Source organism: Pelecanus crispus, chromosome Z (assembly GCF_030463565.1).
Source record: "Pelecanus crispus isolate bPelCri1 chromosome Z, bPelCri1.pri, whole genome shotgun sequence".
In the NCBI taxonomy this organism is placed as follows: Eukaryota; Metazoa; Chordata; class Aves; order Pelecaniformes; family Pelecanidae; genus Pelecanus; species Pelecanus crispus.
The window spans coordinates 50,189,792-50,212,928 of record NC_134676.1 but is presented as its reverse complement, the minus strand read 5'-3'; the positions used below and the strand labels follow the sequence as shown (position 1 = coordinate 50,212,928).

The following is a 23,137-nucleotide window of genomic DNA, read 5'->3' as shown; positions in this document are numbered from 1 at the left end:
ACACTAGACTCCCCTTCTTTTATGATACTATTTATTACATTCCTTTAGTGTATTGGAAAAGTTTTTACATCCCTCTTGTATTTTAGTGAAGTCTCTCTTTGAGGTGTCAACTACTTTGATGGGTATTTTCTCATATCCAAGGAGTGCTGATTTTTAGATGCAGGGGAAGATGTGCAAAAAAAATGATTTTATGTGCTGGACCTTTAGTCAGAGAATGGTCTGAACTGTTTGGTCAGAGCATGGAAACAGGTAGGCAGGAAGCTTGTGCCTTTCTCCTGTGACATGGGTGGGGGGTGCCTCCATCCACGTAGGGGCCTGATACAGCAGTGAAATTGTCTCTGCTGTCCTTTCACTTCTTGGCTTCAGCAGGCTGGACACAGATGCAGGTGTGGGGTTTTTGGTGTTTAATGGTTTGTGGGTTGTTGTTTTGGTGGGGTTAGGGGTTTTTTTTTTGAGGTTTTCCTGTACACCTGGGTTTTGGAAACTTTGCTAAAACCTCCAACCCATTTGTGCATCTTACTGAATTTCTGCCCTGTATGGGTAGAAGTTATGGGCAACATCAGGAGCACCTGGCATTAGCCCAGCCCTTCTCAATGAATGAATAGTAATAGTTCAGGCAATACTGGTTTTGAAAAATCCCATTCTTTTCCTCTATCAAATATTTATATCCCAGTCCTGTTGCCTTGAATGTCAGTAGTAAAACTTCTATTGATCTCCTGTGCACAACAGGATGCCTATTGTTTTATAGCCTATTGTAACTATTACTTTCAAAGTCAACACTCCTGACAAATTTTAATTCATAGTGAAACAAGAAATTGAGTGTTTTATTTGGTGTTTTCCTGAAAGGTAAATATACAAACCTGACTGGAAAGTACCAAGTATTTTTGTATAGTAACATTAATATAAATTCACTGTGTTTTCAACAGGGGGCAAATTTTATAGATGTGATACAGCATATGACAAAGGTAGTGTGTTTCTCTTCTCTCAGGTCTTCTCTGTGACCTGTTTCAGTGGGAGCGAGTGAATATCTGGAGACGTGAACTCATTTTAGCCACTGAAAAGTGATCCCCTTGAGACTTGAATTTGCTCCCCAGCACTATGATATGGTAACATGTCAAGAGTAAGGGTAACAAATTACAAGGGCTGCAGTGCCAGATTATAAGAGGTCCTGATTTTGAGATGCACTATAAACAAACCATGAATACATATGTATATTAAAAACAGAAATTCCTGATATTTTTATTGTAGCCCTTTATAATATTCTTCCCACAGGCCAGAGTGATTTGCCTCTCTGATTAAACATAAACCCTTTATGCCTTTAATTCTTTGTATTGCAGGTCATTTAACTTGTGTGCTTTATGTTTGTGAAGTAGCCACACACAAGGCTAAGTAAACTCATAATCTGAAATATGATGCCTGTCCTTTTCCCTCTGATCTTACTGGTGATTATAATTGTCCTCTTTGCATGGTTTCTGCCATCAGTTTTCAAGCTGTAGCTATCAAAAACTCTGAGACTTTCCCATGAGTGACCATATACCAAATGTTGTATTCCTCTACCCATAGCAAATAGGATGACATAAATTATTTGTCCTCTCCTTCACCTGTCACTGTCTAACTGTGGCTTTCAGTGCATTTTTCCTTGCTTTGTCACTCCACTTGTAATGCAGTATGAAGGGGAGTCCTAATATCCTCTCTTAGTATTTAACAGTTTTTAATTAAAAGCTGTTTAATCCCTGGACAATATGAAAGAGGGTCAAAACTTCAGGTTTGTTATTTGTTGTGGGAAAATTTATAGGAAATTTTAACTGCACTTAGTTTGCTTGTGGGAAACTGCTCTAACAAAGTTTCTACTCTCTTTTATAAAAAACCTAACTTCTGGAATAGCTTGTTATATTCTATGAATTGTTATTAGTGTTGTTTACTTTGGTAAAGTGTAAGCTGATGATGTGTCCCTCCAAATAACTTCTAAATTTATTATTTGAATATATTAAAATAAATTGTCTTCAAACTATAATTTTAAATAACATTTTTGTTCATTTTATTACAAGGGTAGGTTGGTAGGGTATTATTAAATTAGCTGGGTTTCTTTAATGTATGAAATCAAAAAAGTTTTTCTTTCTGAGATTTCTAGAGGATTTCTGAATTTCTTTTTATGGCTGATGCACAGTGTTGTGTCTCTTCTGTTTTCAGCAAAATAGATTTAACTTACAAATTTCTTTTGTCATTGTAAGTTAAGTTTGTGGGATGCAATCAGAAAAAAGGTGTCTTACTAGCAAATAAATATCTAGTACCTGTCAACTCTGCTTTCAGAATCCCTTCATAAAACCTTGCTAAAGATCATTATGCCTTCATGTGTTTTCTCTTTTCCAGCAAAACCACTAGGTCTGCATTCACTGTGTTTTCAGGGGCACCAAATACATACTGAAAGCTCTCATCAGACTTACATGCTTCAGAAGGTGATTTGAACAGAGTTTCCATGGTTGCCTTTTATTTACTGGGACTTTTTTGTTTCATATGCCCTCTGGACTGTTCAGCTGTGACAGTTACATACAATAGATTGTGTTACATAGATATCATATAGTGTATTGTGCCCAGATGTATTCTTTCAGCATTTCAGATGTTCCATTAAGAAAAACCTCTTTGTTTCCTAGGTATTTTCTTTTGTGGTCCTTTGTTCAGTGTTCTTTCTGTGTCACATGTGAAATTGAAGTAATGCTTAATGTGAAGGTGGGGGTGGCGATGTTCAGAATGTTTTTGCAGCACATGCAGCACGCCTAGAAATCTCTCCATATACCTCTAGAGGAGATATCTACCTTATAGAACTCTTGCATGACCTCCATCTAGAGAGATTCCTATTCATGCATGCTGTGTTTTATTGCTATTCAGACACACCTGGTTCTTCCAGTATTTCCTTTATAGACCCAGATGTCCCTGGAAGTTATGGTTTCTGTCATTGGGAGAAGATTCAACTGGCACCGTACCACTGAACCTGCCTCTTTCTTCTACATTGCTTGTTTGATTAATTCTCCATTTCATACAGACTTCTTCTGCCCACAAACCTGAAGGCAGACTGTGTTTAATCAGGCTGTGCAGTGCATGTGTGATAAGGAACTTGTAAATGTCTTATCAGTGCTTGGTACTTCAAGATGTTTCCAGACCTGGTAAGCCTGGTGAATCTTAGAGACACCCCACGTTGTACATAAAGGTAGTATCAGTGTTTTGGTTTTATTTGTGCATGCCTGAAATAGAAGGTTCTCTAAATCTTTAGCTTTATATTAGAAAGGCTAGTTCCTAAATTTATTGTTCTGGCGAAGATCACCTTATGGGCCTGGAAAACTAATGGTATTCATCCTAAGAAATGGAAGTTGGGGTTTTAGGAACAGAGGATCCGTTTGGTCAGATTCTTTACAATTTTATTTCTAAATTCAAACTCTGGTCAAACATCTGGCAAGTAGTTGGGAGGAGAGTTCTCTCGGTAGGAGAATATACTTTACCTCCACTCTAATTGAGTGCTCAGAAAGTTCATGTTCCAAGTACACTGTCTTTGAGACTGCCCTCCAGCAAAGGTGAAAAAAGGTCTACACTTAGGATGTTCCTGATTCTGTTTTGTAAAAAACATAGTTATATAAAAATGGAAGAAAATCACTAGTGAGAAAAGGTAACGGCATCTTGAAACATTCAGAAAGAAAAAATAAAGAACAAAGGTAGAAAAATACTTATGGAAGTTAGCTTGTAAGATTTCTGCAAGTGGAACAAATTGAAGTCTTCTGGATTCCTCTTGTGGAGTTAGATTTCTGCTTTTAGCAGGGTTCTTGATCAGAGCAGACTACAGCTCAAGCAAGAGGAAATTGAAGAGTCAGTATTTCTGCCTATTTTCAGCAGCTTTTACCTTTTGCTCTGATCAGCAGCTGAATTGCTGGCATATGGTTTGGAGCACAAATCAAAGTCACACGTGGTTGCAAGGACTCCTGTTTGAACTGAGCATGATGCCGCTCCTGCACTGTTTTATCAGATTCCCCCCAGCTTGCTTTTTGCTGAGGATGTTTTGCCATGTGCTGAGTGTACATGTAGCTGAGGGAAAGAGTTATCTGTAAGGAGACTCTAAGTACTGCCACTTCTGCATCTTTGTTAAAAGCAACTGTTTTCCTAAGAACACTAATGTTATTTTGTCCCCTCGATCACTAGCACTAGTCAAACTGTATCCACTGAGTTGCCTAACCTGACAAAGATGCATGTAGAATAACAGCCCAGCTTCTGTCAGAGGATCTGACATCAGGTTACTGTTTACTTTTGCTTGCATCCATGGTAATGGTCATATCCAGTTTAGTTTAATCAGCAGCTGACTATAACGTGGGAGAGGGGTGCATATGTGTGTATATATAGTATCTAAGCTGTATTTAGAAGTTCTTGACAGAAATAAATAAACTGAGCTAAGTAAGAGATCACACTGCTTTTGTCACCAAACCCATGCTGTTTGGATTTGGAGTGCTTTTTTTTTTGTGCTGGCAGGAGAGCCCTGCACTGAGAGTTGAAGTGTGAGGTACAGTTTCAGTTAGATACATTGCAGACTTTGTTCTGCAGGATGGGGGTATGAATTTACTCTTGAGAAGGAGGTCAAATAGGGGTTTCATATTCATTCAGCTCCTTATGGGAATTGCTGACTTCCTACTGAGGTGGTCAAGGATCATAAAACAGGCACAGATAAAATGCTTTGATATTTCTGTCCTGAAGGGCATGATGCAGTTGTTGCAAAATTAGAGGTTTTGCTATGAGAGGGAAAGAATTTCAGTGCAGGCATTAATTGATCCTGAAAGACTCTTCCTTCATCCACCATAATCAAAAGCTTACATATCTTTATGGAAGTAGAACTTGTTTCAGAGTTTGTAGACAAAATGCTGTTTTATCAATATTTAACAATCTTACTGCGATAGGAAGTAAAGGCCAGATCTGGACAACAACTACATGAGACACTTCATTCATATCACCATGGTTTATCTAGCAGCTGCGTGATGGATTGGGTCCTGTTGAGTCATTGTCTTTCTGGGACGAAAGGGAGACATGCTGTTCTACTGGTGATGGATGGTTCCAGCTTTTGGCTACACCGTATGGACAGTCCTGCCCAACTTTCCACTTCCAAAGAGTTTATACTTTAAGAAACAGTGCTAACATTTCCCTGAAGAGATGAGCTTTATCAGGGAGACATAGCAGAGGAAAAATGAAAAGAGGTTCCTCAGACAGAATAAGGTATCAGAAATAATGGGCTGCACTTGTCACTGCGTAGGTGTTGGGTGATGTGCTCGTCATGGCTAGCTGTTGTCAGGCAGCAGGTTTTCGTGCTGATTTGGCCCAGCTGGAGTTACGTGGTTTTACACGTATTCACTGACAGTCTTGTCCGGCTCATGTGGCACACTAAGGAAGGGTGAAGGTATTTGTAAGAGAAGTGGAAACATGGGTGACCAAAACAGGTATTGATATCCAAAGATAACAAAGTGCACAATAGTACTGAAGTAATACTTCAAAAATTGCTGGTATGGGAGAGGTACCTCAGACTTTTGAAGTGACTGTTTAGTTACAAAATCTGATTAAGCTTTTGAGTGTCCTAGGATTACTCTAGAGTCATGGTGTTCTAGATTATGTTTTATGCCTTTTTGGTCCACCATGCAGTGAATGATGTGATGTGAATCCATCAGTCTAGTGAATCCTAGCACAGAGGTTGTGCCCTGCCAGAGGAAACACACAGCATACCGGATATTAACTCTGAGAGCGCTCTCACTCTGAAGCCCCTTTTCAGTGCTCAGACAGTTATGACCTACAGATCAGCTCTGTACTATTTACTGGGTCTTCAGGGATGTTGTGTTGAACCACTAAGCCTTTAGGCTAATGCTTTTTTGCCAAAATATTTATGTTGATGTAAGGGAGTAAAATTTGGCCCAAAACCTCTTTGAATTGAAAAATGTATTAAAATACATGTTGGAAGAGGAATTTGGCATTGACTCTTGACTAGAGAGAAGAGAAAAAGAGGTTAAAACCTTGATTACTTTTTATTCTGTTTACCTAATTCAGAGTTCCAAATTATTCTGTGTTTTAATTAAAGCTTGGCAAGGTCTCTTCTGCTGTTCACTACAGGAAATGAAACAAGGGAGAGAGAGGTGGGAGAAGAGAACCAACTGTTTGCCTAATTGTACTGGGTGCAGCTAGATGCCAAAAATGCATGAGGACATGTAACAAGATCTATGTTGCTGTCTCAGTCTAACAGCTTTTTAATAGACTCATCTGTCAAATCCCATTACTATTAGCATATGATTTTTAAGTTAATCTTGGGTTTTGGTTTACTTCTTTCTCTAATGAGCTATTTACAGGGTGCCTCATTAACACTTCTAAGGCAGCGCAGAGAGAATTGGAGGAGAAAACTGCACCTGGGGAATGGAAAAAGTGCAGATTTACAGTCTTTTGGGGTTTTCTCCTTATATAAGAATGTATTTTGCAAAAATTCTTTAGGGACAGCTAGACTTCTGCTTATAAAATCCCAACCTGTCTTTTGCAGAGAAGATTACCATGAAGACGGGTTCTGTCAGCCATACCGGGGAATTGCATGTGCACGAATCATTGGAAACAGGACCATTTATGTGGACTCCCTCCAGATGCAAGGGGAAATTGAAAACCGAATTACTGGTAAGCTCATACATATCTGTGGCAGGGCAAAAAACATTATGAAAGTATCCAATTCAGGTATAAACAGTGCTATCATCCTTTTCAGTTTTATCAATCAATGACTGAGACATCCTTATATTAAGGTTTAGAGGAGGTGAGCCAGTTTCCCACTTGTGCAGCTAGCAAAATTTGGAGCAAGGAAGATGAATATCTGCTGTAATATGTAGAAGCTTCTTCGAGGTCCTTAAGTTGAATGTCACAGTATTGACTTTTTAACAGCTTGTAGTTTATACTGGAGCTCTTTGCATGATGAATTCAAATAGAAGATGTTTTTTAAAATCAGTTTGTGATACAATAAAAAATTACTGGGTTTTGATTTTCTTGAAAAATGTATGGTGGCTTTTCCTTTGGGTTTCCTCCCCCATTGCATAATCCTGGCAGAGTCTAGATTTCACATTGATTTATATAAACCAAGAGCTGACCTTCCTGTGCTCTGCCCCTGCTGAATCTTTCTCCGATCATCATTTTGGTACAGAGTCACAAACATGCATCCAAAACCTTAATGACTTTTAATGGGCTGTACATCAACATGGGTTTTCTTCACTGGACCTCAGTTAGCTGATGTTAGCAGTTGTGACTCTGATGTACACAAGTAGAGCAAGCAAATGAATCTGTGGAATAGAGTAAACTGTTTATCATAATATGTGGCCAATTAACTCAGTCCAGCAGGAGCTTGTGTCTGGCCAGATATGGCTAACTAATTGAATCTGCAGTTTTAACATAACTAGTTGCCAAAAAGAGTTAGGCTTCACTTGTCAGCTCTATAGAATCATAGAATCATTTAGGTTGGAAAAGACCTTTAAGATCATCCAGTCCAACCATTAACCTACACTACCAAGTCCACACTAAACCAATCAAGGGTAGGTAGACTAGACTAAGCCATGTCCCAAAGTGCCACATCTACCCGTTTTTTGAACACTTCAAGGGATGGTGTCTCCACCACCTCTCCGGGCAGCCTGTCCCAATGCTTGACCACCCTTTCCATGAAGAAATTTTTCCTAATTTCCAACCTAAACCTCCCCTGGCACAGCTTGAGCCCATTTCCTCTCATCCTATCGCTAACTACATGGGAGAAGAGACCAACACCCACCTCACTACAACCTCCTTTCAGGGAGTTGTAGAGAGCGATAAGGTCTCCCCTCAGCCTCCTCTTCTCCAGGCTAAACAATCCCAGTTCCCCCAGCCTATCTCCTTAAAGATATTACCTTAAAGGCTCATTGTCAAGCCAGAAATAGAGGTCAGTTTTTTTTCTGTTCTTGAGATGGTGATCAGATTCTGGGACTGGCAAAATCCAGGTGCTGACCTTTCCTTGTGCTTTATGACTCATTCCTCTCCCTCCTTTCTCCTGTACTCTGTTGTAATTCCAGCCTCTTTTACCATTATGCCATTAATTAATGCGTAATATTGATAGCATTTTTTTCTGCGACATAATCTCTACTCTGTTTGGATGTTTTTCAGCAATATGGAAATGTTCAGCTCTCTGAAATGATTAAATTTCTAACTCCATGAATTAGGTTCATAATGTCCTTCTTTTAAAAAAAAGAAAAAAACAACCCCCCAAAAACTCTAATATCTTCCAGAAAGTATTTATTGATCAAGTTATACTTGTTTCTGGAATATACAACATGGGCATTCATGACCTGTCTGCTGGATCCTTAATACCACTGATTATTGGTTAGATTTTGGAGGCTGAGGCTGGGACTCTGTCCCGGAGCTGAGGAGAATTTCTGACAGAACCGTTCTTCTTTAGGAAAACTCTGTGAACAACCATGTAAAGCTGCCTAGTGCCTAGTTAAGCAGTAATGATAATCCATTAATAATATGGCATTTTCAAACTATATACATTTGAAGGACCTAGCAAATGCCTTATGCAAAATAACCCTGAGGCTTTCACAACATACTTGGTTCTTATGAGTCTTAAATGTAAAACAGGTATTGCAAGACTGGGTGTTCTCTGTCCAAACGACAGGGTATGTTTGAAATTGCAGTAACTCGTTAGATTTAAAAAAAAAAAAAAAAATAAATCTGCTGTATAACTACTGCTAAGATTTGGCTTATACTTCTGCCCATAATTCCTAAATGCAGCTTTTGGTGGAAGATCTTTGTGCTCACAGCCGTAAGGCACGCAGCCGTAAGGCATGAGGGGAGGCTGTGCGTGGGAAACGGTGACACCTACCGCCCGACACCGAGAACATTTAACAAGGTTACAGCCGACATCTGCGGGGAATTTTCATTCTGGATTTTCATTTCCCTGCTGTGCTGATGTGTGAAATATACTCCCTTTGTCTCTACGGTCCCTGGTGCTATTCAGTCCTGGCTATGCGGTTAGGTGGGAATTGCAGCCTTCTATTAAAAATGAAGGACGCTTCTGGAGAAAAAACTTGAGGCATGGTTTGAAAGACTGGAAGGCCAGCAATAAAGAATGCATGGACCTGACCCCTGACCTGTGAATATATGTGATTAGCAATGTCTTTGCTGTGCTGTTTAATATCTGTTGAATAACTCAAAAAATAAAGCCCTTAGATGCCACCACACAGTCCTGCTGGCTTCCATCAAAATAAGGACATGATTGTCAATTGTGCACTCTACACTCATGCTGATCTAAATTCTGTAACACCTTCACAAAAATTAGCGTGGTGTTTCAAATAGCCAACACTGACCACTTCACTCCTCCAGGTTTATTTTTTCCCTGTTAGTCTTCGGGACAAACACATGTCACAGCTGTCTTTTGAGGCCTGATACTGTGCTTGCATGCAGTGTTCCCTGCATGACTGATAAATGGTTATATTCCTGTGTTAATATTCCTGTATTAAAATAAACAAAGGTGTAAACAGTACAAAAGGCTGGAGTTGGGGCTGCTTGCTGCATGTGTGGTGTTTAGGAAGAGACAGGAGAATCTCTGATAGCAGGTGGCAGGAGGAAGTAGACGGTTGAAAGAAGAGAGCTAGACAAGAGAGAAAGAATTGATTTGTAGGTTGTAAATAGACTGCTGAATGACTTGAACTGCTCATTTCCTCTCTTTACAGTGTGCATTGGTGGAACGTGCAGTCTAGCAAGACTCACGCACAAATGATGCTTTCTGGTGTGGGAATGAATGTTCCTACATTTAAAGCTTGATTCATCTCCAGATACATGATGCACATGCATATTTGTCTTTCTTTGCAATGTGCAAGAAAACTCTTAGATAAAATTTAGCATGTAGATGCTGAGAGCTGAAGGGGATGATTAAGTTCCTAACTCATTATGACATTCATCTTAATGTGATCAGTATCCTGAGATTGATTACATTCATTTTTCCCAAAACTGCTGCCTGTTAAGCTTCTCATGTCTATTAATAGCAATATCTCCCCAAATGCCAATGGCACACTTCCTTTTGCCTGTCAAGACTTGAAAAACACTTGTCTTGTTTATTGATCAAAATGTCTACATGAGGAAGAAGTCAGGTGATCCTCATTCAGATTTTACCTAATTAGGAACTTTGGAAATACATGTCAGCATCTTGGCAGGTGTATCTTGCCTTCAGTCTTTAGCCTTTCAAGTTAAAATTAGCCAAGTGCCAACAGTTTGCTCAATGCTAGTCACTTGGGTAACTTCCTAAGAACTGAGGTCCTAGAAGCTCTGTGCAGATGTCAGAGGGACTCTGGGATGCTGGGTTTGCTTTCTGCATTTGTCAACTCTCTTTCATAACAGAAATGACCTCATTTCCCCACTGCTCTGTAGACTTTCAGACCCTCAAGAAAAGATGGAAGTTGTAAAAGACAAATTACATGAAAATTATGTTGTTTCTGATGCTTTTTGTGAATTAGTACTTAAGCAGTATTTTTGTTCCTTTCCAGCTGCATTTACCATGATTGGCACTTCCACGCATTTGTCTGATCAGTGCTCACAGTTTGCTATACCATCCTTCTGCCACTTTGTGTTTCCCCTGTGTGATGAGCGCTCTCGGACCCCAAAGCCACGGGAGTTATGCCGGGATGAATGTGAAGTTCTGGAGAATGATCTCTGTAGGCAGGAGTACAACATTGCTAGGTCAAACCCCCTCATCTTGATGCAGCTACAGTTGCCTAAGTGTGAGGATCTCCCACGACCTGACACCCTGGAAGCTGCCAACTGCATAAGGATTGGGATCCCTGTGGAGAGACTCAGCCGATGTAAGTCTGGTGTTTCATCACTGGGAAAAAGTAGGGTTTGTTGCTTCCTCAGGTTGGGTCTGAGAGACAATATTTTATCAGTCATTCTTTTTCTAAAGAAAGTGCTGCTATACTGGACACTACTACTTTTTATCATGTTAATATTGACCATAATCTTGCACTGTTGTAAGGTATAGGTAGGATGGCGAGAAAGTTTAAAGGATGTTGCTTAGTATTGAAAAGGGTTATACCAACCACCCTGGGATATAAAACTGTGTTCACACAACCAATTTGACTCAGATTTGCAAGGGGCAGCAGCACTTTGCAGGGTTCCCTTCCCACATGCGTACACCTACCTGTGGCTCAGTCTTTGCCTTTCTGGATGAGTCTCCCCATACAGCCATTTCTGAGTTCTGTTTACCTATCTGTAAGCCTCAAATAGGCTGTGGAAGCTTCACTGGAATAATCTGTTAAGTAATTAAACATTTAATGTTCATTCTTTCTATATGGAAATCCACAAGAATATTAATCCTGTAAATTGAGCATGGAGTATAATTGTCTTTCTTCACCCACATAGGATGGGTGAAACCACTGATCTTGCTTCCCTGAATTTATATTTGCATCCAGGAGTAGAAGGGCTGTTCTGTTGTCAGTAATTATGTGCTGACAATTTTTCTGCCTACTCCATTTCCTAGCAATTAATCACCACCCCCTATGATGTTCGGCAAGGAAGCTCCAAGAGACTAAAAGTCTTTAAAGTTCAAAGTGTGATAAGGTTATTCTGAATATCCATTGCCTGAACCCACAGTTAGGAGCAGGCGTCATGGCATAATGGTGGGCATGGAAGACTAGCTGTGTGCCTGTAAGGCAATAATCTAGTGTAGCTGAGAGGCAGAAATAACTGAGAAAATGATGACAAAGTCAAATCAGCCAGGGAAGAGGTATCAAGCAAAAGGAATGAGAATAAAACAACAAAAAGACTGTCAACAGTCATCTGTGATCCTCAGAACCAGTGGTACTCCTCTGTTGGAACAGCTGCAGCATGAGTACCCTGGGGGTTTGGAGGAAGGGCTTTGAGAGAGCTGGATTCCTGAGGGCTAGGGAGAGGGACTCAGAAAAATGGAGAAGGCAATGTTGCAGACATACAGAAAAATGCATTATTCAGTTGAGGTGGTACATATGGGAGACAAGCACTCAAAAAGTACAAAGAGAGGATAGCAGCAAAACAGAGACTAAAGACAGGAGTTCAGTGGATATGAAAGTGATCTATCTAAAGAGAAGAAAAGCCTGAATCCTTTCTTTCTAAAAAAGAAAAGAAGGAAAAATTACCAAGAGGCATTAGAAAATGCAGCACTAACTTGTCTAGGAAGTGAGCAGTGTGAGGAAGACAGGAAGATTATGAGAAATAAAAGTGGCGAAAGTGTACACTGTTGGCATCTGAAGACTTTCCCTGAAGTGAAACTCATATCTCTAATTTAGTTTAACTTATCTTGTCCTGTATCTAAAGGTCCATATATACTCCTTGGTATCAGCTCGCATTCAGAGTTACCAGATACTGGTGTGTATAGCCATAGAGCTGAGGCACTTCAAGACAGAATCCAGAAACAACTGGATATAAGAGTACAGATACTCATAGAACTGAAATTTCAAAACCCACAGCTTTCATTTAAGTCCTGAAGTACCTAAGTTCAAGTACTTTTTGCATACATGGTCTATACATGTCAACCCTTTTGGTCTTGCTGGCTCTTGATTGTTTTGTTATTTGCAATGTTTTGCCAAACCCTGTGTTGCAGATCATCAGTGCTACAATGGTTCTGGAGCAGACTACAGAGGGACGGTCAGTGTTACCAAGTCTGGCCACACTTGCCAACTCTGGGACTCCCAGAGTCCCCACAGCCATGATCTGACAAGCACACAGTTTCCAGAGCTAGGTGGAGGACATGCATATTGCCGAAATCCTGGAGGTCAGATGGATGGTCCCTGGTGTTTTACAAAGAATAAAAACGTACGCATGGAACTGTGTGACATACCTTCTTGTAGTATGTATTCTCTTTCTTATTTCCCCCACTACTGTCCTGAATCCTGTGTAATTTTGAATGTTCCCTGTTTTTACAAGTACAGTTCACTGAAGAGGATTATGCTTTCAAATGTTTCACTTGCTGTAATACGGCGTCCTTGTTTTTTGTTTTAGGTGTTTAATGTTTTCTGGAGATCAGAGCTTGTAACTGAGATATTGTGACTCTTTTTTAGTCCTTATTGGGTGCTTAAGCTGAGATAATAATTAACAATACTGCTGTAGGTTGTATTCTAACTTGTCAAATGCCAAACTTGATGAACCTATCAACTGTATGAGTTTGGTTTGCTCACACTACTCAATGGCACATTGCTTTCACCCTGTATGGCATCTTGGAGGCAGCAAAGATTTTCAGATCCTGTAGAGGGAGATATAGCACCATGCTTGGTTGGAAGGAAACCGTGTGAAGTGCAGAAGCAGAGATGTCATAAAACAGATGATCTTATCAGAAAAGTCCTACACTATCTGCTAGTGGCTCTGTACTGCACAACTGGTAGCAAAAATAAAAGGCACAGCTCTCACAGCTTAATACTGTCCCACTCACTTCCCTGTACTGGTACAGCCTTCACTCTAGGGCTGTTACAGTGGTAACTGTCTTTGGACACGACAAAGCAACTTAATACTCTGCTTCACTAGGAAGAAAAGTATGTTTCCTGCAGCAACAGATGTATCATGGAAGCCATAAAAGTGGTTTTGTTACAGATTGCCTGGATAGTTAAGAGCACTCAAAACTGATATGAAATTTCTTAGTTACTTCACTTTTTTTACAGTAACATGATTTGACATTTATAATAAATTTCTATGTTGCATGTAACACGGTGTAAAGATAACACTGGGATGTGGTTGTGGTGAAAGCAGTAGCCACAAATAGCAAAACCACGTATTGCAGAAAACATCCCAGGCAGTTCCAATGAACATTTCGGACATCACTATGCTTTCCTAGAGTCTCTAAGCATCAAGAAAAAAGCATTTTAGGAAGGTTCCAGAACAGTCTTATTAGGTGTATTGATGGCTTTTTCATGTCTGTCTCGCTGTAACATAAAAACATTTTAATTCTATTAAGTACAGAGCAGATAACATCTCTGGCAGTAAGAAGTGAGATTTATTTTATTCTGGGCAGAAGTAGTACCAGTGGAGATAAAAAGTGGGCAAAGTGCTGATGAAATGGCTGAAGCTGGGTGAGAAGGCCAGACTGCAATGTTGTGCTGTGGTTTATCATATTGAGTTCACTGCTTTATATACTGTGATGAAGACTTGTTTTTCTATCCCCTGGACAAGATAATGCAATGATACTCTGGTCTGTGTTCTGCAGTTTCCACAAACAGACGACTCAAAAATAAAGTGAAATAAACCACATACTGTTACAGCTAACACATTAAATGTGGGGCTCCTAGCTTATCTTTATACTGCTAGTTGCTATATCCATTCAAACCTCTTTGAAATATTTAATGGAAAATTATGCAGAAGGGGGAGAAGGTAATGTGATTTCTGTTTTCAAGCTATGGGAGTTTACTTTTTGTTTAAAATACAATATTAAAAATCATAACATAGGTTTTGGTTTGGTGGTGTTTGTTTCTTTTTTGTTTGGCTGGTTGTTTTGTTTTTGCTGTACTATTGAATGCATTAAAAATAATTGTTGTAAACAATGCATATTTCTGTGCCTGACAGGTCCACGTGACAACAGTAAAATGGGAATCCTCTACATCCTGGTTCCCAGTATAGCCATCCCTCTGGTTATTGCCTGCCTTTTCTTCCTGGTCTGTATGTGCAGAAACAAGCAGAAGGCATCTGCTGCTACACCACAGCGCCGCCAGCTGATGGCATCTCCCAGCCAGGACATGGAAATGCCACTCATTAATCAACACAAACAGGTATTTTTTCCAGAATTTGCTTAGGCCACATATTTCCAAAGTGTCATGATTTTCAGTGTCTCAGGTTGTTGGTGTTCGAATTGAGCTGCGCTGTAAGGGACGCAATTTCCGCACCGTGCTGGCCATCTACTTCAGTGAAAACCAGGTCTTGCAGTGTATCTATAAATCCTGACCTCGGGCAACAGCTTTCAGGACAAAGTATTTTACGACATTTGCCCTTACCTGTCAAACCCCATTTTGCCTGTTGTCTCAGTGACTGGAAATGTTGCTATTTCTGATCCAGTCTTCAGCCTGCAGCTCATTTTTGCTCCTAGTAATGATGTCGCAGGTTTGCTTGTTTAAAGCAGGATGCACAGTGGGGTTTCATGTCTAATCTGTTGGCTCAGTCCACTGGTATTCTGAACCACCAGCGAGTGGGGAGTTGAGCCAGGATGCAACATGTTTCTAAGGCTGTGTATCACAAAGGGCAGTGAAATGAAAATGGCTTCGAACTTCTGTCTACAGATCTCTGCTCCTGCATATGATTTTCTGGGTCAACTAACTGATCTCCATGCTAAAATCCTGTTCAGAGCTCATGCTGAATTTTTAATCACAGCATTTACAAGATGCAAGCTCTAAAATACAATGCTCAATTTGGAACAATTGGCAGCGTCTGTTCAGGAAAGTGTAGAAAATTTGTGGGATATTACCAAATGTAACAAATTGCATTGATTTTGTGTGATAAGGGGGAGGTTTAATGGCTGAGTCTGGCCTGTGCTGGAAACTGTCTGGTCCACTCCACAGTCTGCTGGCCACTAAAATCAGAGCTTGTTCCCAAATCACCTGTTAAAACCCCTTTCCAGCCTGCCCTGCTCCCTCCTGCAGTATCCTGTGTGAGAAGCTGTGTCAGCTGCATTTGGCTCAGCTGGGGACTCCTCCAGCCCATGCTGGTCAGGACAGACCCATTAGATCACTGTCACAAACTCCCTTGCTTTCCCTGCCAGCTGCAGGAGCGAGGCTCCGGGGATTTCTCACTCTTCGCTTTGCCACCTTTTCCTTCATGTACCAGAGAGAAATTCCTTCTTCCTTCTGCTCCTCTTCCACCCCTCTCTTCATCAGAGCTAGAGCGAGGTTTCTCAGCGGGGGTACTGTGTACAGCAGGGGCCATTCCTGTAGTGCAATGGAGGAGAAAGGGCATATCTGCTACTGCAGAACCAAAAAAGAGAGAGGCTTTGTTCCTCCTTCTGCTGGAAGGGATGTTTCACACCGAGGCTGCCGCCTCCTCAGCCAGTGCCCAGAGCTTTTCTGACACATCTCCAGTGGGCACCTCTGGGCAGATCTTCTAGGGCAAGTGCAGCTGCAGTTAATAGACATAATCGTTTGCCAGATTTACTCTGAACCAGTTATTCATGTAGGAATATGGTCGCTGCTTTGTGAAAATGTACTCATCATCTTGCAGCATAATTCAATTTACACTTCTGATAATAGTATAACTCATTTCAAGGCTAACTGTAAAATCAATATATTGATGTGAATATACAAAAAGCTGAAAAGTAATTTTGGCCCAATTTATCTTCCATTTGGAGCAATCTAACCACAGGGAACTTTTCTTTAATAAAAGATTCTGTTGTTTAGAAAACATTGTGATTTTTTTACTGACTGACTTTCTTTACTTCATTTCAGGCTAAACTTAAAGAAATCAATCTGTCCACTGTGCGGTTTATGGAGGAACTAGGAGAGGAGAGATTTGGTAAAGTCTACAAGGGGCACCTTTTTGGTACAGCACCAGGTGAACAGACACAAGCTGTTGCTATCAAGACACTTAAAGACAAAGCAGAACTGGCTCTACGGGAAGAATTCAAACATGAGGCAATGATGAGATCACGATTACAACACCCAAACATTGTTTGTTTGCTGGGAATAGTGACAAAGGAACAACCCATAAGCATGATATTTAGTTATTGTTCCCACAGTGACCTCCATGAGTTCTTGGTGATGAGATCTCCCCATTCAGATGTTGGCAGCACTGATGATGACAAGACAGTAAAATCCACTCTGGAACCAGCAGACTTTTTCCACATTGTGACTCAGATAGCTGCAGGAATGGAATATCTCTCAAGCCACCACGTTGTCCACAAGGACTTGGCCACTAGAAATATATTGGTGTTTGATAAACTGAATGTGAAAATATCTGATTTAGGCCTTTTCAGGGAAGTTTACGCTGCTGATTACTACAAACTGATGGGAAATTCCCTTCTTCCTATCCGGTGGATGTCCCCTGAGGCTATTATGTATGGCAAGTTTTCTATTGATTCGGATATATGGTCATATGGAGTTGTGTTGTGGGAAGTTTTCAGCTATGGCCTGCAGCCTTACTGTGGTTATTCTAACCAAGATGTCATAGAGATGATCAGGAACCGACAGGTTTTGCCATGTCCTGATGACTGCCCCACATGGATATACACTTTGATGTTGGAGTGTTGGAACGAATTTCCCAACAGAAGACCAAGATTTAAAGATATACACAACAGACTAAGAACATGGGGAAACCTTTCTAATTACAACAGCTCAGCGCAAACCTCTGGGGCAAGCAACACCACGCAAACAAGTTCTCTCAGCACAAGTCCTGTTAGCAACGTCAGCAATGCTAGGTACATTGGACCAAAGCAGAAAACTCCAGCTTTCCCTCAACCGCAGTTCATACAAATGAAAGGGCAGATGAGACCGATGGTTCCACCTCCTCAGCTCTACATTCCAGTCAATGGTTACCAGCCAATGCCTGCCTATGGCGCTTACTTGCCAAATTTTTACCCTGTCCAAATTCCAATGCAAATGGCTCCTCAGCAAATGCCTCCCCAGATCATTCCCAAACCAGGCTCCCACCACAGTGGGAGCGGATCCACCAGCACAGGCTATGTAACAACAGCACCTTCCAATGCATCCGTGGCCGACAGGGCTGCTCTGCTCTCGGAGGGCACAGATGACACACACAATGGAACAGAAGACATCGCCCAGAATCCCGTCCAGGAGGAGGAGGAAGAGGAGGGCTCTGTGCCTGAAACAGAATTGCTGGGTGATAATGACACACTTCAGATGGACGAAGCAGAAATTCAATCAGAAGCCTAAGGAATTCGGCCTCATTACTAAGAATTTCACATCACTTCCATGCATGGAGACTGTAGATCCTTAGGCTTAATAGCAGTGATTTTGATGTGACTGAAAGAAACAAAACTAAAAAAACCTACACCCATGTAAAGTGCAGCAGTAATAATATACCAGGTTTATTGACCATTGCCACCATCAAATTTTGCAAATATGATGGTATAGAATTGCTGGGTTTAATCTTTTTTACTGTCCTACAGTTCTTGAGGGAAGCTGCTTTTCAGTTATGTACTGTTGCTGTGCAACGTATTGCAGAGTAGCATTGCACATCATGTATATCATGATATGTGAGTGTAATGTTAGTGAATTATGCTTAAACCAATAACACAAAAAGGAATCCAACTATGGTTGCAGAATTGCTCTGAGCATAAAGAAGTGCCCTGGATGTGATGGACAGCTTAGTTTATAGTATTTATCTCTTTGATATAATGGACACGAGATTGTTGTTTGCTTTTTGAGTCCGAAAAAATAAGTTGAGAATACTGATCTGTGTTTGTATTATGATAACCAGAAAAGTAGGGAAACTGAACATAAAATTGGCTGTGCTGAGTCAGACCATGGGTCTGTCCAGCCCAGTAGCATGTCTCAAAAGGCCATTGATAATGTCTGCTCAGGGAAGACTGCAAGGGCAATTTCCCTTGTAGAATTTCCCCAGGGTATTTCCCTAGCATCCAGCAATTTGTGGCTTAGGGACTTCCCAAGCCAGAAGTGGATTTTTTTTTCTGTTTAATAGCCCTCGATGGAATTTTCTACCATGAATTTATCCAAATGGTTCTGAACCCACATAAACTTATAGCATCCACAACATCCTGTGGAATAACATGAGAGGAGAGAGAATGACTTTCTTTCATCATTCCCAACAAATGACTGCGACAGAAGCTTTCAAATGAGATCGTCTGACTGCATTTGTGGATGAAAGTATTCCTTCTCTGCTGTGTATTTTCAGCAACAAGCAGCCTTAATACACTGTTAACCAAAAATGGGGATATTGTAGGGGATATTGTAGGTGTGCACTAACTTAACAATCCAACTTTAATTGCATATTGGTATCAAGTACAGAAAAGGGCTCCACATCTATGTTCCTACATTGTAAAAGTGTTGGGTTTTGTGCGGGGTTATAGGCTTACTTGATTTACCGCAATTACTGCTGGATTGCATGTGAAACCATGTTTTTTCCTGCCTTTTTAGTGAAAATGAATCTTTGAACTTTAGAAGACCAAAATAAGCAATACTGTACAAAGTGCTGGTTTTGTGCTTCTATTTGCAGGATGAATCATGTACAGACCTTTAAATGTAATTTATGTTTTACTACATTTTATATACTTTTTTCATTGAAATATTTGGATTTTTGAATGAATGACTTTATAACTTAACCATTTACAATATTCACATGTGGTGCAGTTTTATTGTATTGCTGTTTCATTTTGTTAAACATGCAGACAGGTCCGTACATTTCATGACCCTTTCTGTAAGACAAGCAATACGCATTCTCATTGTAGCATTGTAGCCAACACACACTATAGCTATAAGTTGTACATCCAACATGGAGTATTCAATAAAGTGATGCAAAAAGTATGATTAAGTATGTTATCTTTATAGTTTCTACAGCCGCTCTTTTGTTATGGTACTTTGTGGAAATAGAAATGGCCACAGTTCTGTAGGTTACAGGTTCCATACCTAACTACAACTTTTTATTTTATTACATTGGGATTCATTTGTAAGTCGTGTATCATTGTGATCTACACCCTGTGTTCATGGTATGGCAGCATTACTTATTTCCAGCATTTCACCTGGATTTGGAAATGCACTGGTAGGAATAAAATATGAAAGCTTTATTACTTGTGTTAATATAATGCAGCTTTGGGTGCTATTACTAAATAAAGGATAAAGAAATAAAAAAATGTGAAGTTTATTTAATTTAAGTTCTTTGTTTCTTCTAGGTTTCACATTCTCAGATTAATGAACTTCATTAATCAACTACATTGGCTTCCTTTGCTAACTTACTGCCTGAAACATGGAGAGTAAGTGGTCCAGTTACACCACAGATGAATCAGTGAGGGAGGAGATATAAGTCAATGGAAGCTTCTGTACAGCACTGTCTGAAGTTCAGCCCATTCCTGACAGTCAAAGAGTGTTACAACTTTGGGTGCTTTGCATGCAGTTTGGGAAACTCCTCATTCCCTTCTTCAAGCGTCATAAATTCAAGCCTATAAAACACTATAGCCAGAATAAATAGGACAGACTCCTATACTGACTTTCACATCCCCACTAAGATCTGGATGCACTTTCAAAGTGATGGTAGAGGAGCACTATACAATTCTCTAGGCCAGCCTTGGTGATACCTGCAGTATTGCAGAGGGGTTTTCTCCTCTCTGTTGATGTGGATGCACTTCCCTGAGCTGCCACGACTGGAGCCATGACGGCATGCAAATACCTCGGCAGTGGCTCAGGTGAGCACCTCTGCACAAGTGATTACCACTACCAACACTTTAGTGGCTACTGTAAGTCATATGGATTGGCAGTAACTTGTTGCTCTGCAACTCCCCAGGCTACTGCTCCCATGATGTCTGCTGCAAAGACCCAGCCAGGGTCGGGATCTGCCTTTCCTCCTCAAGATTTGGAAGCAAGACCAAGAAAAGCAGGGAAGGGATGTGGCGGTAAGTGGATGGGACAGAGTGGTAAGGTAGGAGTAGAGGAAGGAAGGGCTGGGGCTGGGCCCCAACAAAGCCAGCACAATGCTGCTCACTATGGAATGAAAGTTATTTCTTCCTCCCCGGGCTAGCAAAGCTGGAGTTTGTCCTCGTGGCAGAACAACTTTTCTAGGCAACAAATATATGTCTGGATGTTCAAGAGAGGGCAAGGTGGTTTTGAAAAGACTGTGTGATGTTTCAAAAGTTTTCTCTTGCCTCTTGCTAATTCCCTACTCTGCTTCAGCTGATATGATCTTCCTAAGAAAACAGGGACTGACCTTGGGAGAAGTGGATAGAGCATTGATAGTGTCCACAACAGCCTACTGATGAGGCAGGAGGCTGTGGCTGACAGAGACTGCCGCTTCCCCATCTCCAGTGGTATATGACACTGTACCTGGTGCATGCCCTCCCCCTGCCCATCTCAACTGGTTTAGCTGTCCACAATCAAGCCCAGGTCTCTGATATGGTGCAGGTGTCTGATCTTGGCTCAGACTGTTGTGAAGAAAGAGCTGTTGAAGAAAGAGGTGGAACGAACCCTGGTGGCATCAGTCCCCTTCTTTTATGTGCAGCATATGCCTGCAGAGCACGAAGATGCTCCTGGTATTCACTTCAGGGCAGGGCAAAGCACCCCTGTGCTGAACAGGTGCCCGGCAGGGCTGGAGGTCAGCCCAGCATCAGCAAGCCTGAGGGTCTGCACTGCCTGTGTTCATGAGTCCTGGTGAGGAAGATGGGAGGAGGGAGAAGCTGAAACATGAGGCAGGAGGGCTTTGTGTGTAGCATAGTCACAAGTGACAAGGCAAAGTCTTGACCCATGACAGGACTTTCTTAGGGTTCACATGTTCCAGAGCATAAAGAACTGAAGGTCTATAGGATCCAACAGTGCCTTGGTCAAACAGGCATTTGCCTACACCTGAAAACAAGTGTGGGTCCCTGTTTGCAAAAGCATATGGGGTAGATGGGGAATGGATTTGCAATCACAGGGAAGGGAACATTGGGATAGTTTATAGTCTGAGCGGGGAAACTAAGTGACTGTAGATGTGCACACCTCCTCTACCATGCTAGTGCAGCCTGGCAAGAACACCAGTCTGAATCCTATTCTGATATTGTCTAAGATCCGGGTTATTGTAGAGTGTTTTCATCTGTTTTACCCATTGGCTGTGTGGTAATGAAAGGACGACATCTGATACTTTCTGGGAGAGAGCTCAGGGACACTTGTTGAGTCGGAGCACTCTCAGAAGATGTCAGACCTTGAGGTGTTTGCCAAAACAAATGTAAGGATGAACCACCCAGCTACAAGCACAGTTGTGTCTTCAAATAAAGCCATGCTTTATTGGTTTTAAGTCATAGTTTGTCCCTGCATAGACAGTAACTTTCTGTTCCTAGACAGTCAAACTCTACTGCAAACTGTTCTCAAAAACATTTCAGTTACACAAAACATGAAGAAAAAATCCACTGGCAAAGCCATCCTCTACTTGAGGAAAGGGACTAAATTCATACTGTAAGGAACGATGTATGTTACTCTTCTATAAATAAATCTGTGAAGTGTTAGTGAAACGGCAGGAGTCAAGTTTTGGGGAGTTTCTCAGACACTGGGAAATTGTTATTAGAAGATTAGAAGAGTAGTGGCATACAGCATGAACAATGATGTGGCTCAGTGAACAAGGTTTAGTTAAGTCTTATTAGAAAACTGAATTTTGTTATCATTTTTTAAAAGTGACCTTGTGTAATCTTTCAGTTTTGCCCAGCCTGCAGATATGAGAATTTGTTGGCTCCTTCAATCAGCAATACGAAGTCCAAGCAATCTAGGGACTATGAAGCAATATTAAATGTGCTCAGCTGGCACGATAAACTGAGTCCATGATATCCTGGTTAGGCAGATCTTTCTCTACATCAAAATGTACTATATCTACTGTGACAAAATGCAGGAGAGTTGGTTTGGCAGTGTTTCCTTTCCAGAAAAATGCTGTAAAAACATTTTGCACCTAATATTCCTGTCTTGCCCTGTGTTTGATGTTGAAGAGTTGTAGTGTCTGGACTCTACAGCCACTGCTCCTCCTTGATAGATACGTGGTGGGGGCTCCTAACATAGGGTTCCCACTGCAGAAGGCTTGCTATGTGACCTCACGTAGAAGGCAACCCCTGCATGTGCATATGTGCATGCATGCCTGGTTTTCAAAGAAAATATAACCTGGAATATAGGGCAATAGCTCTGTGTTCAGGGTCAAATGAAATGCGTGTGTGTGCATGCACATACACATGTATGTATACGCACGTGCATACAAATGCAAAACAGCAAAGGGCAATGCATATTCAGATAATTGCAGTTCATTGGGGGGTGTTGTCCCCTTTGTCCTCTCTGTGATGTGCAGATGGTCCAGGGCTGTGTGAGGTCTTTTGCAGCTCTGAATCCAAACCCAGTTCCTCCTAGTCCCTCCCTGGCACTGCTTCCAGTCGGTCACAGTACTCAGGGCTGTGCCAGGAGAAGACTCACGGGGTGAGGCTGGCACAAGGAGCTCCCTA

The 23,137-nt window shown here is 41.1% G+C and overlaps 1 protein-coding gene across 1 annotated transcript in view; it reads left to right on the top strand.

Annotated features, from left to right (window-relative positions):
- ROR2 (receptor tyrosine kinase like orphan receptor 2) overlaps positions 1 to 17,891 on the top strand; it is a 51,983-nt gene extending 34,092 nt beyond the window's left edge. Inside the window, exons 6-10 of the mRNA XM_075727097.1 lie at positions 6,545 to 6,672; positions 10,548 to 10,862; positions 12,635 to 12,880; positions 14,584 to 14,786; positions 16,449 to 17,891. Coding sequence (XP_075583212.1) covers positions 6,545 to 6,672; positions 10,548 to 10,862; positions 12,635 to 12,880; positions 14,584 to 14,786; positions 16,449 to 17,891 — 2,335 coding nt within the window. The remainder of the gene's footprint in view (positions 1 to 6,544; positions 6,673 to 10,547; positions 10,863 to 12,634; positions 12,881 to 14,583; positions 14,787 to 16,448) is intronic.
- Positions 17,892 to 23,137: the final 5,246 nt, after the last annotated feature.